The sequence below is a fragment of the Hyperoodon ampullatus genome (genome assembly GCF_949752795.1).
Source record: "Hyperoodon ampullatus genome assembly, chromosome: 3".
Classification (NCBI taxonomy): domain Eukaryota; kingdom Metazoa; phylum Chordata; class Mammalia; order Artiodactyla; family Ziphiidae; genus Hyperoodon; species Hyperoodon ampullatus.
The window spans coordinates 130,185,204-130,203,137 of record NC_136916.1 but is presented as its reverse complement, the minus strand read 5'-3'; the positions used below and the strand labels follow the sequence as shown (position 1 = coordinate 130,203,137).

The 17,934-nt window shown below is 34.6% G+C and overlaps 1 protein-coding gene across 1 annotated transcript in view; it reads left to right on the top strand.

Annotated features, from left to right (window-relative positions):
• The window catches only part of MAP4K5 (mitogen-activated protein kinase kinase kinase kinase 5), a gene marked incomplete at its 3' end in the record, with an annotated part of 145,033 nt that overhangs the window by 56,458 nt on the left and 70,641 nt on the right, over window positions 1–17,934 (top strand). The window contains exons 4-10 of the mRNA XM_079698992.1: window positions 4,477–4,567; window positions 5,060–5,124; window positions 8,247–8,302; window positions 12,958–13,005; window positions 13,410–13,452; window positions 14,223–14,295; window positions 17,770–17,901. Coding sequence (XP_079555118.1) covers window positions 4,477–4,567; window positions 5,060–5,124; window positions 8,247–8,302; window positions 12,958–13,005; window positions 13,410–13,452; window positions 14,223–14,295; window positions 17,770–17,901 — 508 coding nt within the window. The remainder of the gene's footprint in view (window positions 1–4,476; window positions 4,568–5,059; window positions 5,125–8,246; window positions 8,303–12,957; window positions 13,006–13,409; window positions 13,453–14,222; window positions 14,296–17,769; window positions 17,902–17,934) is intronic.

The window sequence follows — 17,934 nt, the reverse complement described above, 5'->3', positions numbered from 1 at the left end:
ACTAATACTGCACTTTTCAGTTCTTTTTTACAGCTACCTCTCAGAGCTCAAGCCAGTCTTAAAAGCACTGAAAATCTGGACTGGTTCCACTATACCATCTCAAACACAGAGCTACTGTCTCTCTTTCTTCCCTATGGATCACCTTTCTGGCTGAAAGGGGACACTTGTTTTCTTCCTAGGACTATCAGGTTGAGTTCCCTAACACACAACTGCCCTTATCAGAGAAGAAGGGCAAAAACACCCACACATTCTGTCTCTGGTGGATTTTTCCCTTCCTATATAAGGACATACTCATCAGCCAGGTTTTTAGTAGGACATTTCTAGGAACCTTAGCCACAGTCATTCATGGACTCTTATTCTGATATTCTACTTTTAATGTGATTCTCCTGTAACTAACAACTGACTCAGTTTTCCATGCTTCAGGTTTTCAAGACACCAAATGTGATTGGCTCATCCCATTTTTTAACATCATTTGTCCCACCTCAGTGCGTTCAGCAGGTAGAAAACCACAAGGCACACACAGTAGGTCCTGCTGCATGGAGGTGGATTCTCTTAGGAGGGCTGTGTTAGGCTGGCAGTGGTTAGTCCTTTAAAAAAAAGTGCCATTAGCACAAGTAGGAAAGTCCAAAGAGAAAATTGATGTCTGAGAGAAGATGTGGAACCCTCAGGCGTATTAAATTCAAGGTGCTAGCAAGGCATTCAGGTGAAAATAACAGGTACCTAGTCAAAACTGCAGATATGGGGCTCTGATCCTCAACTACTCTAGTTGACTGCTGGGGTATGAAGAATGAAACTTCTCTTTTCTGAGAAAATAGCTTCTCAAAACCCATTTATGCGTGAACAACAGAGCTGGAACCTACAGGCCTGAGGCCTCTGAACTTAGTGGATTTTATGCTGTATCTCAGTGAAAGGTAACAGTGATCTGGTATCACCCAATCAGAAAAATGAAATAAATCCTAATTTCAAGTAATTTTGATGAGGCTGATGTAAGCCATCAAAGAATAGCTATATCTGTGATAAGTAACTGTATTTAGCTTACTTGCCTTTCAGGATGAACTACAAAATATTATCTTTATGTAAAACTGCTTCATGGTACAATTTCGGTTCATAGAAGATTCTGCCCACTTTGCATTGAAGCTTAAGACAATACTGTGAGATAGATATTTGAATAACATACTCAAAACTGAAGTTTATTCACTAAGTTACGTGTATTAAAGAAGGCACAGTCCCCAAACATCTGAGTTATTAATGACCTGTTCTTGTGAATTCTAGCTTCTAGCTACAGTCATAAAAAGCTGTCGCTCAGTCTCACCAAGACCCTATCTTTCCTGGCAGAAACTTCACACAGTGACTACTGGGAGCACAGTTGTAGTGTGGAACTCAGCTGATTTTCCTGAAGAATTAGTGTCTGTTACTCGTAGTTTTAATTCAGCCGTATTATTGACTTTTACAGGTCAGTTTAAGAATTCAGATATCATTAAGAAGTTAGGCACCATTTGTAAAGTTACTCCTGTGAGAAAATATATTCTAAATCCTAGACCTAACTGAAGAATTGTTCAGCACAGCTCAGATATAAGACTTCTGTGCACATTTAAAAGTGATTAGGTAGGGAATTCCCTGGCAGTCCAGTGGTTAGGACTATGCGCTTCCATTGCAGGGGGCACAGGTTGTTTTTGTTTTTTAATTAATTAATTTATTTATTTTTGGCTGCGTTGGGTCTTCGTTACTGCAAGCTTTTTACTGTAATCTTCAGGAGTTATCCCGTACTTCTGCCTTGGTTGATAATGGGGAACATGAAATTATCATCTATTTTGGGTTATCTTAGATGATCCCCTTCTACTGGCAGATTATTTTTTAAATAATTTATTTAATTAATTTATTTTTGGCTGCATTGGGTCTTCGTTGCTGCACACGGGCTTTCTCTAGTTGCGGCTAGTGCGGGCGACTCTTCATTGCAGTGCGCGGGCTTCTCATTGCGGTGGCTTCTTTTGTTGAGAGTGCAGGCTCCAGGCGTGTGGGCTCAGTATTTGTGGCATGAGGGCTCAGTAGTTGTGGCTCGCGGGCTCTAGAGCACAGGCTCAGTAGTTGTGGCACTCAGGCTTAGTTGCTCCATGGCAAGTGGGGTCTTCCCAGACCAGGGCTCGGACCCCTGTCCCCTGCATTGGCAGGTGGATTCTTAACCCCTGCACCACCAGGGAAGTCCCTATTGGCAGATTATTAGGAAATTATTTTCTTTCTCTCTTTTTAGGAACTCTATTTGGTGCTTGCTGAAATAAATTTCTAATGGTAAAATGTTGCCACTGTGCACTTACGTTTAAGGTATATGTAACCATTCATGTAATACAGGTTTTCCCATTTTTACAAATAAAAGCTAAATTTTCTTTAAAGATATTTGCTCAGATTTTTATTGTTAGAAAATTGCACCCTTATTTGATTTATCTAGTTCTTTAAAATTGGTAACACTAAATTATTTAACTGAATTATCAATTAATGTTAACTTGAAGGGACTGTTGAAGAGTGCCATAATGATTATAAATAAATTTGGTGTATCATACCTAAATTAAATATATGTATAAACCACATCAGTAATGACTGTTTTTTTTAAAAGGTATTTTATGGCATAGAAAAATATTTAAAGCTTTGTTTTGGCTCTGAATTGAAAGTTGTAATATAAGGGGAAAATATCTCTGATTTGTGTGAGAATTTTATTTGTTTATCTAAGGCCTAATTTCTAAGTTTTTCCTTCTTGGCCTTGTATGTTATTCTAAGATGACTTTTAAGTTAGAGCTAGAGCTTATCCGGACACCACTGGTTTTTTTTTTTTTTTTTTTTTTTTTTTTTTTTTTTTTTTTTTTTTTTTTTTTTTGCGGTACGCGGGCCTCTCACTGTTGTGGCCTCTCCCGTTGCGGAGCACAGACTCCGGACGCGCAGGCTCAGCGGCCATGGCTCACGGGCCCAGCCGCTCCGCGGCATGCGGGATCTTCCCGGACCGGGGCACGAACCCGTGTCCCCTGCCTCGGCAGGCGGACTCTCAACCACTGCGCCACCAGGGAAGCCCGACACCACTGGTTTTAAACATGATGTTGTTTTACAAAAGACCATTACAAAACACTATCTAATAAAAAATATCTTATGGTGATGTCCTAACAAGGAACACTTTTGTTTGTATCTTTCTTGCCTCCAACATAGAATAATACTGCTGTTGCATTTATTCTGTGTCAAATATTGTATTAAATGCACTACATACTCTTTCTCACAGTGTTCCCAACTGAGGGACTTGCATAAACAGAAGCTTAGGGGCATGAGAATGTATTTAAAAAATGGCCAGCTGGGCTCCCCTGGTGGCGCAGTGGTTGAGAGTCTGCCTGCCGATGCAGGGGACGCGCGGGTTTGTGCCCTGGTCCAGGAGGATCCCACATGCCGCAGAGCAGCTGGGCCCTTGAGCCATGGCCGCTGGGTCTGCGCATCCGGAGCCTGTGCTTCGCAATGGGAGAGGCCACAACAGTGAGAGGCCCGCGTACTGCAAAAAAAAAAAAAAAAAAAAAAAAAGGGCCAGCAACTGGTGTTACCAAAATGTAGGGAATGTTTCTGGAAAGTGGTAGATAAGGAAGCCAAACAGGTGGAATGAATTCAGATGATACTTTAATGGATTCAGCTGTGATTCAGAAGAGTTAGATTGCCCAAGGTTACATTGCCAGTGAATGGCTGAATTTGCACTTGAATCCAGGTATGTCTAACCCAGACCTCGAGCTCTTCTTCATTATATTGCATTTACATAATGCAAATGCAATCATTTTATCAACTTCTAAACTCCTTTTACTGGAGTGAAACACTTTCTATGCAAAATGAAATTTGGTGGTGACAATGTCATTCTAGGCAGTATTCCCATATTAACCATAAAATTCCCATAAATAACGAATATTTTATTTTAATATAAGTTTTTCTAGTTAAACAACCCAAATAGGTTTTTGGTAGACAAATTGGAAAATCCAACTCAAAAAAGAAGAAAGCAAAGTTACTTTAAATTTTACCACCCAGACATAAACATTGTGTATGTTTTTGAGACATTTTTTTCTGTATACATATGTACTTATATAATATATATATAATATCCCTTTTTCACTTAATATATCATGAACATGTTTTCATATCAAAACATGTTTTAACTGTGTTATAATATCTATGACTGTACCATAAGTTATTTTACCATGCTTTCATTATTAAGTAACACTGTAGAGAATATCATCTCTGCATATCTCAAGAAAATAAATGTTGAAGTGAAATTATGAGTTCTAGGATTTTATACATTTTTAAGGCTTCTGGCTTTATAGAAAGAATGTACCAGTGTACGTTCCCATTAAAGTATTAAGAATGTCTAATTCTTCATCTCTGATAATTACTGTAAAGTTTTCCTTCTTATAGATAGAGACACAAAATGTAACATGGTGACCAAGTTATTATCATTTTGTTTTTCAGGAGATGATTTTTCTTTGATTCAACAAGAGATATTTATGGTTAAAGAATGTAAGCATTGCAACATTGTTGCCTACTTCGGGAGCTATCTCAGGTAAAAAACACAAAAGCATCTACTCTGTCTTTGTATTTCATATTTCTTTGCTCACACACCCCCTCCCTTTCATGTAAGTGCTGTTTTGTATATAAATTTTAAAAATTATTTGTCTCAAGTTCTAAAATTTCTCAGGTCTTCTTATTGTCTACTCTTTTATATTAATAATGACAGTTTCATTTATTTATTTATACCTTATCTGGCAACCTTAATGAAATACTATGAATGATTACAAGTAAGTGTTTTAGCTTATAAAACTGATCACGTTCTAAACCATTTAAGGTGGGAACAAAGCTGAAATTAATATGCTTTTCTGTATCCTGAAGAAAGACTGCAAGGGCAATTTCCTGTTGCAGTGTATCCTAAACCTGCAATGTATCCTAAACCTGCAGTGTATCCTAAACCTTTGTGTGCTGAAGAGTGACAGCCTTCAAGATATGTCTATTGTTGAGAATTACTAACTAATATAATTTTCTTTCTCTTTCATGTTAGTCGGGAAAAACTATGGATTTGCATGGAATACTGTGGTGGCGGATCACTTCAAGATATTTACCATGGTACTGTTAATTTGACTCCACATTTTAAAACTTTGACTTTAATGACTATTATTTGACATTTCTAGTTAACAAGGGATACTAACAGGTAGATTTACTGTTCTTCTGTCCTGCTCCTGGGTATTGCGTAAAAGAAACCTATATTTTATATTTTGTTGGTTATTCAGTTAAATTGCTGGAGCCTGAACTGAGAAATCGGAGAGTACTTGAAGAATCCAGATTTTACTTTTCAGACGTAGTCTCTAGCAAGTCTTATATAGTCTCTAGGGAAGTATTTTATCTACAAACAAAACTGCCTAAACTTCCTTGTAAATTAGAGTTGAAATGCAAAGGGTGACTCTCACGTAAAGCAAATTACATGTCTAAATAATAACTTAAGCTGCTAACTAGGAAAACAATTTAGTTGTTGCTATAATATTTTTGTATTAAAAATATATAATTTTAAGAATTTGGAGTATTTTATTTAGCATTATGTTAATTTAGACAACTTTCTGAATTGAACTTTCCCTTATAATATTATATTATAATGACTATTCTCTTTTATTTTACCCCTGTTGTTGATTTTTAAAAATTATTGGTAGAAAACAGCTCTGTGCCACTTGATTTAAAATTCTTTTCTATGGGACTTCCCTGGTAGTCCAGTGAGTAAGACTCCCTGCTCCCAGTGTAGGGGGCCCGGGTTCGATCCCTGGTTGTGGAACTAGATCCCGCATGCATGCCGAGACTAAGAAGCCCACAAGCCGCAACTAAGAAGTTCACATGCCACAACTAAAACAAACAAACAAAAGATCTCGCATGCTGCAACTAAAGATAACACGGGCCACAACTGAGACCTGGTGCAGCCTAAATATTAAAGGGCTTCCCTGGTGGCGCAGTGGTTGAGAGTCCGCCTGCCGATGCAGGGGACATGGGTTCGTGCCCCTGTCTGGGAGGATCCCACATGCCGCGGAGTGGCTGGGCCCGTGAGCCATGGCCGCTGAGCCTGCGCGTCCAGAGCCTGTGCTCCACAACGGGAGAGGCCACAACAGTGAGAGGCCCGCATACCACAAAAAATAAATAAATAAATAAATAAATAATAAAAAATAAAATTATTTTTTATGATTTTATGAAGAATTATCTTTTATATGAAGAATTTTAATCTAATATCAATATCTATAATTTTATCCACACTTTCACAGAATGAGAACTCGAAGATATGGATTAATAAAACTATGCAGTGGCATTTTTTATTTATTTTACTACTTACCCTTTTAAATTGAAAGAATAGTTTTGAGACATTAATTTTATTTCTTTATGAAATTTCTGCTTTCCATTATTAAACCTGCTATTTATTGAATTAAATTGAATCTAAAAATATTCATCCCTGTAAATAATATACTAGATAGCATAGTAATCAATAACTACACCTATAATAACTGTTAATAAAGTGGTTTCCCTTCTTTTACTCCTATTTTATCAAGTTACTGTGAATCAAAATTTTATGTTCCTGAGGAGGTGTAGAGAACCAGTGATTAAAATATGTAGTAAAATATTTTCTTAAGTAAAGATTACATGTAAGTGTATCTGATTTTGATTTCACTGTCAGCAAATACCACCCCGGATTTCAAATATTCTTTCATGATATTGGAAGGCATATTTCCAAAGCCCCTAGTTGGGTACTTGCAGAAGGATTTTATATTTCATAGGAGAGATTTGGTTGTCAGAAGTGACCTAATTGCTTTTTGGATACTTAGGTAAGGTATTGGATCAAGCTCCTTGTTTCGATAGATATAGTAAAGAATTATGCTAAGGAAATAATATCTTGACTTTTAAAAAAAGTATATGATGCCTTTTAGTATATTTCAACAGTCCATCCCTTTATGGTCCTCTAACTTGCGTATGTAACTAATTAATTATATATGTTTTTCTCATTTGGGAGCTTTATTGTTTAAAATATTGTTCAGGATTGAGATCATGTCCATTGCTTTGTATAGAACATCCTGTGATGTCTAGTACTGTGCTTTGCACATTATGGGTGCTTAATATTTTCATTGTCCAAAGTTGTTACGGAACAAATCTTCCATTTTTTTTTTTAAACATCTTTACTGGAGTATAATTGCTTTACAAGGTTGTGTTAGTTTCTGCTGTATAACAAAGTGAATCAGCTATATGTATACATATATCCCCATATCTCCTCCCTCTTGTGTCTTCCTCCCACCCTCCCTATCCCACCCCTCTAGGTGGTCACAAAGCACCGAGCTGACCTCCCTGTGCTATGGGGCTGCTTCCCACTAGCTATCTGTTATACATTTGGTAGTGTATATATGTCCATGCCACTCTCTCACTTCGTCCCAGCATACCCTTCCCCCTCCCTGTGTCCTCAAGTCCATTCTCTACGTCTGCCTCTTTATTCCTGTCCTGCCCCTGGGTTCTTCAGAACCATTATTTTTGACTCCATATATATGTGTTAGCATACGGTATTTGTTTTTCCCTTTCTGACTTACTTCACTCTGTATGACAGTCTCTAGGTCCATCCACATCACTACAAATAACTCAATTTTGTTTCTTTCTATGGCTGAATAATATTCCATTGTATATATGTGCCACATCTTCTTTATCCATTCAGCTGTCGATGGACACTTAGTTTGCTTCCATGTCCTGGCTATTGTAAATAGAGCTGCAATGAACATTGTGAACATTTTTGAATTATGGTTTTCTCAGGGTATATGCCCAGTAGTGGGATTTCTGGGTTGTATGGTAGTTCTATTTTTAGTTTTCTGAGGAACCTCCATACTGTTCTCCATAGTGGCTCTATGAATTTACCTTCCCACCAACAGTGCAAGAGGGTTCCCTTTTCTCCACACCCTCTCCAGCATTTATTGTTTGTAGATTTTTTGATGATAGCCATTCTGACTGGTGTGAGGTGGTACCTCATTGTAGTTTTAAATCTTCCATTTTTAAAGTACATTTAAAATTTTTCAACTTTACTTTTTTGTTGTTTCCTGATTATAAGAATAATATGTGCTCATGAGGAGAAGTCACCCAATGACTTATACAGAAGTTTTATAATTGTTTCTCATTTTTAAAATGTTTTTAATCTGTTGTATTCAAGTGTATAACGATGTGGTCTCTTTTTTTCTTTCTAGTTACAGGACCATTATCAGAATTGCAAATAGCCTATGTATGCAGAGAAACTTTACAGGTACTATGTTTGCTTATGTAGATAGAAATGCAGTTCTAGTTTCACAGTTGAAAATGATAAAATGGTGATCTGCCCAAAAGAAAAAGAGTAAACCAAATTTTTCTGTTAACCTCTCGTAATTCTGTAAGCCTAGTTATTTCTTTTGTGAATGAGTCCCAGAAATTCATTTAAGTTGATGCTGGTATACACAATGGTTATGTTTGGTGTTCTACTTTGTAGTGCTTAGCCCTCAATTGCTGCAAAGCTGAGGAAAGCCATAGGTGTGAATTGTTTTTCATGAATGAATCACCAGACCTTTCAATTATAACAACTTGTGTAAGCTTTCCCTTCAAGTTTTATGGCAGTAAAAGGAGTCCTTTTGCAAAAGACATGAATTCTTTTACCATTTCTCCCAAAATGAGAGTAAAGTTGCGTAACAATAACCCAGAATGTTATTGGAAATCTTTCTTCTGTGTAATATTAGTAAGTGCTGTCGTTATCAGAATCCTTTTTAGAAGCTTCTAAACATCGTATTAAGTTGAGATTTCTTTACTTCCTTATTTCACATCCTGTGAGAGCTTTTAGTATGTTAAAGTAGGTTATGAATCTTCAATAGGTATATAGAGTATGCAGCATTTCTTCCAATTTATTTTGTTAGTTCCTTGAAAGATTACTGATTGAAAAAATTAGCAGTTAATAATTTTGTTCATATACTTTAAGGCATTTAATTTAGGAAGCAAGATTAAGTAGTAGGGACTGTGTTTTTTATTTTGGCAATTCACAACTGATACTTGTTAATTGTTGCTTCTATCTCTACATTTCCTAGATTGTGTAATTTGTTTAGAAGTGAAATTGATGTTCTATATGTTATTCTTCCATATTTTAGAAATTGGGAATTTGACCTGATTTAAGAGAAAGTTCTAGTCATTTCCAAAAGAGTTGGTTTCCACATGCTTTAAAATTTTATTGTTAGATATATGAAAGTAAACATATATATAAATAATTTATATTTCTGTAATATTTACATAACAAAGAAATCTGCTTTTTTTTATATCCATATAAAATAGAAACCTAATCATGCACTCTGAGCAGAAAATTGTTGACAGATTAGTGTTCTTTATGTTTTAATTTCCAAAGGTCACTGCCTGTTTAAGTAATGGACAGAGTACTGAATGGAGGTAGAAAACAAAACAAAAACTTGTGTTTGCAGTCTGGCCCTGGTATATGACCATGATCTCATCTATGGTTGTAGTTCCCCAAGTATAAAATGAAGCTCTAGAAGGGATGACCTCCAATATATTAGTTCCAATTTAAAAATTCTCTTATGCTGACAAAGTTCCACATCTAATGTCTTGTCAACCGGTGAATGGATAAAGGGGCATGGTTTATAAATACAGTGGAGTATTATTCAGCCATAAAAAAAGAAATCCTGTCATTTGTTACAACACAGATGAACCTGGAGGACATTATGCTAAGTGAAATGAGCCAGGCACAGAAAAACAAATATTTGTGTGTAGAATCTCAGTTATAAGTAGAATCTAAAAAAGTTGAACTCACAGAACAAAATCCTCAACTTCCACCTTAAGAAGCTAGAAAAAGGTGATCAAATTAAAGCCAAAGTAAGCAGAGGAAGGAAATAATAACGATCATGGTGGAAATCCGTGAAATAGAAAGCAGAATAATACAAGAAAGATCAATTGAACCAAAATCTCATTCTTTAAGAAAATCAATAAAATTGATAAACCAGATTATCAGGAAAAATAAAAAGAGAAGATGCAAGGTACCAATATTTGGAATGAATGGAGGGACATTATGACAGAATCTACAAATATTAAAAGGATGACAAGGATATTCAGTAGCCAAGGAATATTATGAACAGCTTTATACCAAAAAAGCCTGCAGTTTAGATGAAATGGAAATGGACAGTGTCCTTGAAAGGCACAAACTATCATAGCTCAATTAGAAATCATCTGGATAGTCCTCTATCTATTCCCACAAAGAACAGTCCAAGCCAGATGATGTCATGGATAAATTCTACCAAACATTTAAGGAAGAAATAATGCCAATTCAACACAAACTCTTCTAGAAAATTGAAGAGTAGAGATTACCTCCCAGATCATCTTATGGGTCAGCATTGCTCTGAAACCAAAATCAGACTTTACAAAAGAACAAAACTGTGAACTAATATCCTTCATGAACGTTTAATAGATACAAAAATTAAAAAGGAAAATAAAAGGTTAGCAAAGGTAATCCAACAATATATAAAAAGATAATACATCATAAACAAGTGAGGTTTATCCTAGAAGGCAGTGTTGATTTAACATTCAAAAATCATTTCAAGTAATTGATTATATTAGCAAACAAAAAGAGAAGCAAAACCATGTGATCATCTAAATAGACACACAAAAATGCATTTAGCTAAATCCAACATTAGCTAAATCCAACATTTATTTCTGATAAAAATTCTTAGCATACTGAGAAAAGAAAGGAACTCATTCAGCCTGCTAAAGAGCACCTGTGGCAAACTTATGACTAAATCATATTTAATGGTAAAAGACTAGATTCTTTCCCACAAAAGCCAGTCAAACAAAGCAAAGATGTCTGCTTTCACCACTTCTTTTTAACATAGTACTAGGAGGTTTAGCCAGGACAAAAAGCAAAAGCAATGAAATAAAAGGCATCTAGACTAGAAAGTAAGAATTAAAACTGTCTTTATTCACAGACCACATAACCATCTTTGTAGAAAATGGAATAGAATCTACAAAGTATCTACTAGAACTAGTGAGTGAGACTAGGAAGGCTGCAAGATTCAAGATCAATATACAAAATCAATTGGATTTCCATACACTAGCAACAGTCAGAAATTAAAATAAAAAATACAATTTATAATAACAAAAATATGATACTCTTACGGATATATATGACAAAGATGCATAAATACCTATATACTAAAAACTATAAAACTGCTTAGAGAAATAAAAGAAGACCTAAGTAAACTGAGAGCTTTGCTATCTGTAGTATTCCTATATTCATGGATCAGAAAGTTCAGTACAATTAAGATATCAGTTCTCCCCAAATTGACGTATAGATTCAACGCAGTTCCAATCAAAATCAAAGGAAGCTCTTTTTTTCCCCTCTAGAAATTGACAAGCTGATTCTAAAATTCCTACAGAAACCCAAAGGAACTGGAATAGTCAAACAATTGTGAAAAAGAACAAAAAAATTTGAGGGCCAACAGGAGCAATTTCAAGACTTATAAAACTACACTAACAAAGCATAGTAGTAAGCATTGGCATAAGGGTAAATAAGTAGTTCAGTGGAACAGAATAGAAAGACCAGAAGTAATTCCATGCATATATGGCTACTGATTTTTGACAAAGGAGAAAGGATAGGTTTTTCAATAAATGGTTCTGGAATAATTGAACTTATTATTATAAGTTCAGACACATGATCTAAATATAAAACCTCAAACTAGAACTTCTAGAAGAAAACATAGAAAATTTTTCCATCTTGAGTTAATAAAAGCCTTTTCGGACATAGCACAAAAAGCATGATCCATAAAAGAAAAACTTGGCAAATTTGACTTTGTCAAAATTTAAAACTTCTGCTTTTCAAGACACACTGTTAAGAGAATAAAAAGACAAGCTACAGGCCAGAGGAAGATATTTGCAAAGTATAAATCTGATTAAGGACTTGTATCCAGAATATATAAAGAACTCTCAAAACTCAATAATAGGAAAACAACCACCAAATAAACAAATGGACAAAAGATTTAAACAGATGCTTCACCAAAGAAGCTGTATAGATGGCAAATAAGGACATGGAAAAGATGCTCAATATCCTTAGTTATTAGAAACGTGTGAATTAAAACTACAATGAGATACCACTACACACCAGTTAGAATGGCTAAAATTAAAAAGACTGACCTTTGGAAGGTTGGTGAGAATGTGGATTAACTAGAACACTGCTAGTTTCAGTGTAAAACGGTACAACTGCTTTGGAAGACAGTTTGGCAGTTGCCTAAAAGTTTAAACTTGTTCCACCATCTGATCCAGCCATTATACTCCTAGGTATTTACCCAAGAGGGAAAAATCATACAAATACTTGACATAAATCTTCAAAGCAGGTTTATGTATAATAGCCAAAAGCTGGAAACAGCCCAGCAACCCAAATGTCTATCAACAGGTGAATAAATAAACAAATTCTGTAATATCTGTACAGTGGAATGCTACTCAGTAATAAAAAAGAATGAAATATTGATAACACATTAACAAGGAATGTCAGATTAATTATTGTGAATGAAAGAAGCCAGATAAAAAAGAATATACTGTATGATTCCATCTACATAAAACTCTAGAAAATTTTGGAAGTATTTATAGCAACAGAGTATATCAGTGTTTATGTGTGGGAGGAACTTTTGGGAGTGATGAATATGTTCATTATCTTGATTGTGGTGACGGGTGTCATAGTAAAATATTTCTGATTTTTATCAGAAAATGAATTCAAAAGTCTTAAAATACAGTAAACATTGATTAATAAGAAGAAACACATCTAGGTTTTTTTCCCCTCAAATAAAGGACATTCTAGTTTTTCTTATTCAATAAGATCTTTAACTAGAAATTTAGATGTGAAGTTTGTAGTTTTGCTAATGCATACTTTTTTTTTTTAAACTTCAGGGTCTTGCCTATTTGCATACTAAAGGCAAAATGCATAGAGATATCAAGGTAAGTTTATTTAACTCAATTTAAACTCAATATGTTTAAGACTCAAAGGCATAGAGAACAGACCTGTGGTTGCCTGGGGGTGAGGGGAGGACTGGAAGTTTGGGATTAGCAGGTGCAAACTATTGTATATAGGATGGATAAATAAGGTTCTACTGTATAGCACAGGGAACTATATTCAATATCCTAAGATAAACCATAATGGAAAAGAATATTAAAAAAAAGAATGTCTCTATGTGTATAACTGAGTCACTCTGCTGTACAGCAGGGATTAGCACAACACTGTAAATCAACTACACTTCAATAAAAGAATAATAATAATAATAAATTCAATATGTTTAAATTGATAATTTTATTGAAAGGAACTTTATGATGCTAATTTAATGGTATTTGTATTTTTGTTTTAGGGTGCAAATATTTTATTGACAGATCATGGTGATGTAAAATTAGGTATGTTATTTCAAATTCCTAAAATTTTTTTTCAAAAAATTTTTGTATAATTTTAAATGAGAATAACATTATACAAATTTAATATTCATATGAAGAGCCATAATAATGTTTATCTTTTGACCCAGTAATTTTACTTTATTCAGTTTAAGGAAGTTAATCCTAAAGATAAAAAAATCCATATTTGCTAAAGTATTAATCATAACATTATTTATAATAGGGAAAAAATGGAAACATAGGTCTAGCAGTAGAAAAACTGTTAAACTGTGATAGATCAACTTATGGAACATTATTCAGTCATCAAAATTAATAGTTAAGAAGGATAAGAGTAAAATCCCCTAATGTGACAAAATGACAAAAATGAACTATGTGAGTCTTTAGTTTTTTACAACCATGTTTAACAGCAATAAAAGAAGTTTATACATAGAAAAAGGGACTTTTAAAAATACCACCAAAATTCTAACCTGGTTGTGTTAGAATAAAAGCAATCCAGGTGGATTTTTTTTTTCCAACTTAGGGTACTTGTAATGGAAATTTTTTTATTATCTGTGTTCTTAATAAAGTATGTTTTCATTCTAATAAAATACCAATAAGTTATTTTCTTTTAATGATTATGTTTTGAACTAAGTAAGAAGAGATTTAGGTATTCAATATATATACATTTAGTATTACTATCTGAATTATTAATAATGGCGTCACTGAGTGTAAAATATAGAAATGGTGGTGGTTTTATTGAAAACCAAAATTTTCTGTTCTGTTTTTTTCCCCACCAGCTGACTTTGGTGTGGCTGCAAAAATAACAGCTACCATTGCCAAGAGAAAATCTTTCATTGGAACCCCTTATTGGTAAGATATTATTATAATTGTATTTTGTGCATTTTTATTTCTTCAAGGTTAGTGATCAGCATTGTTGCTTAGTAATACAGTTCATACTTGACTGGAGTCTGGAGACTTGCATGCTCCTTGACACTATCATAGGTCTGATTGGGTTAGGGAATTTTGATACTCATTTCCATTGTCCAGCTTTCCCTGTGTTAAAGTGCTAATAATTCCTACTGTCCCTCGGATGCTGTGTTGAGAGGACTCATAGGTGGAGATTTTCAAAAGAAAATTGTATTACAATCTTTTGTCATTTTATTACCCTTTCTTTGGTATTGCTTCTATTTTAATCTAGGACTTCACTTTCTTGTTAAAACTCATGCATCCTACACTACCATTAGTCCTCACCAGCCACCCTACTTCTAATGCATCCTACCTATTACTAACAAAATAATCTTTCTAAAACACTGCTTTCATTAATGAAGTTAGATAATTGAAATATAATAAAAAGCATAGTAGTAAACCTTAATGTGAAAAATAATTTAATGAGTATTATAAAAGTGACATTTAAAGTTTATGTGAAAGATTGGATTCTTTAATATACAGTGCTTGGATAATTTATTATTTGGAAAGAATTTTAAAGTAGCTCCATACTTCATACCTAACACAAAAATAAATTGTAGATGGAGCCTCAAAGAGTTATTGATCAGGGATGATATTTATACTAGATTTGATGTGTTCAGTCTTTTAATCTCATGAGCAAGTTTTTATATAAAGGTTTTTTGTTTTGTTTTTTTGGGGGGTCTGCGTTGGGTCTTTGTTGCGCGTGGGCTTTCTCTAGTTGTGGCGAGCGGGGGCTACTCTTCATTGTGGTGCGTGGGCTTCTCATTGCTATGGCTTCTCTTGTTGCGGAGCACGGGCTCTAGGCACACGCGCTTCAGAAGTTGTAGCACGTGGGCTCAGTAGTTGTGGCTTGTGGGCTCTAGAGCGCAGGCTCAGTAGTTGTGGTGCTCAGTTACTTCGCGGCATGTGGGATCTTCCTGGACCAGGGCTCACACCCGTGTCCCCTGCATTGGCAGGCAGACTCTTAACCACTGTGCCATCAGGGAAGCCCTATATAAAGTTTTAAAACTCACATTGCTAATACTTTTTCTTTAAAAAAAAAAATTCACAAGTTATACATTAAAAATTCTCACTTCGATTTTCAAAAGTTGTGTATGGAAATAGTTAAATATAAAGATGAAACCAAAAGAACTGTCAGTGACTGACTGCTTCAAGAGTTGAGTAAGCCTTTCTTGGCATAAAAGCATAAAACATTGCTAGATTTGTTTGATAGTTTTAACTACATGAAAATTTAAGGCTTCTATACGTCCACCAGCTTAAACAAAAGTAAAAAGCAAGTAACAAATCAAGAAATAAAATATGACAAATTAGGTTTTAATATCGTTAATATATAAGTTCTTAACAATTCAATAAAAAGAATGTTTCTGATAATTAGAAGCAGTTATTAAAATATATGAAATCTCATAAAATATGAAAATTGTTTCCCCCAATGATGACCAAAACTGTACATTAAATAAACAATGATATTCTTTTCTATCAAATTAAAAAATATTTGGAATCATAGGTAATACCTATGACTATCACTAAATATTTGACAGTGAAAGTGGAAGTTAGTAGGACAGTTTTGAAGGATAATTTGGCAGTAATGTTTTTCAGAAACCTTAAGCAATGTTTATGTTCTTTAGTCTCAATTCTGCTTGTAGTAATTTATCAGAGGGGCATAAATTGATATATGAAAAGTTTTATCACATTACTTTAATAATGAAAAATTGAGAGAAAGTATGCATATGTAACAGGAATTATAAAGAAATTATGTACAGTCATTCAAGTCAATGGGATAAGTTGCTGATATTAAAAATCATTTGTAAAAGATGAATGGTCAGTGGATAGGCTCATGACTGTTGACAACAGTCCTGGTCAATTTGGCGCTCAGTTAGCCACCACTGATTCTAGTGGGCACAGGAGATGAAATCTATGTTTCCTCTGGATTCCAGCTCAACTTCCTTACTCTGTGAAACTTGCCTGTAATCATCTTGTTCCATGGTGATCATTTTCTTCTCTTTAATCCTATACCCATATGTAGTACTTGCATGTAGCATGTACGTCTACATGTTGGCATTTTTGATATAGGTGTTTTATATCCTTAACCACACTTAAGTTGAGAGACATTGTGTTATATAAGTTTGTGTAACCTAACTGCACATAAAAACAACTTATACCTTGTGGATATTCAACATAAATTAAAAATAATTTTAAAATTATAAACATTCAAAAAATAAAAGAGTATTTCCCCTGAGCAATATCACCTATGCTTTATAACTTCAGATGACATCATTATACACCATCGACTCCCAAATAGATAACTCCAACTCAGCTACTCAATTGACCTTCAGTCTTATATATACTCAACAGTTGTTTGATAATAGCACTAATTCAGTATCCACAAGCATTTTATACTCAAATCAGTCTCTTCAGTCAGCCCCTTTCATTCTGTGCCCCCTGCCACTACCTTTGAAATGTCCTTTATTTTTCCCTTGTGTTTTTCAGATAGGCTTCTAACTCATCTACCTGATTCTGGTTTCACCTCTTCTCACACTATCCTTTATGTTGCCATGAGTTTTATATCATAATTAAATCTTTCATTTTTACAGTAAAGTCTAAACTTCCTTACATAATCAGTAGACCATTCATTATCTAGCCTCTGTCTCTGAGGTTTATTTTCTGAATACATTCTAGACCCTCTCAAACTGTGATGAATGGCCTTGTTTTATTTTTTTTTTCATTTTCTGTCCATCACAGACATACATTTATAAAATAAATTAAAAATAAACTACTAAAAAAAATGACCATTTATCTGGATGAGAATACCTACTCTCAGTTTCTGCACTTATCACAGACTGATAACAAGCTGTTTATGGCCCTATACCTGTCTGTAGATCATATATTGAGTAGCACTGTCCTATCACCTTTCCAGGTGTTCCGTGCTCTCCTATCCCCCTGCATTTGTACTTGATTCCTCTGACTAAAATGTCCAGGTTCCTCAAGCCCCCTTAGCTCCCTGCTAATTCATTCTATAAATCTCTCCTCCTTTGGGAGCTTTTCTCTGACCTTCACAGAGATTTAGGTGTTCTTTTTCTTTTCCCATGTTATAAAACAAGATTCACAAAACAGAAACTAAAGTAAGACAACACAGTTTTTCCTCAGAGCAACAGTATTCAGAGGAGAAGATTCAAGATTTTTAAATAATAAGTTTTAAAAGAGTGTGTGTATCTGTGTATATATGTCGTCTTATATTAAGTCTTTTCTAGTAAAGTTTCTTCTTTCCTAGTAAATGCCTCTCAGCCTCTTTCCCTCCAAGAAGTCTAGTGAATATAACAAAGAACAGATTTCATATCATTTTTTAAAAATAAAAATGTTATATTAATTGATTCCTTCTAGGATGGCCCCAGAAGTTGCAGCAGTAGAAAAGAATGGTGGCTACAACCAACTCTGTGATATCTGGGCAGTAGGAATAACAGCAATTGAACTTGGAGAGCTTCAGCCACCTATGTTTGATCTTCATCCCATGAGGTGTTCTCAGTATTTACAATTATGCAGTTACTA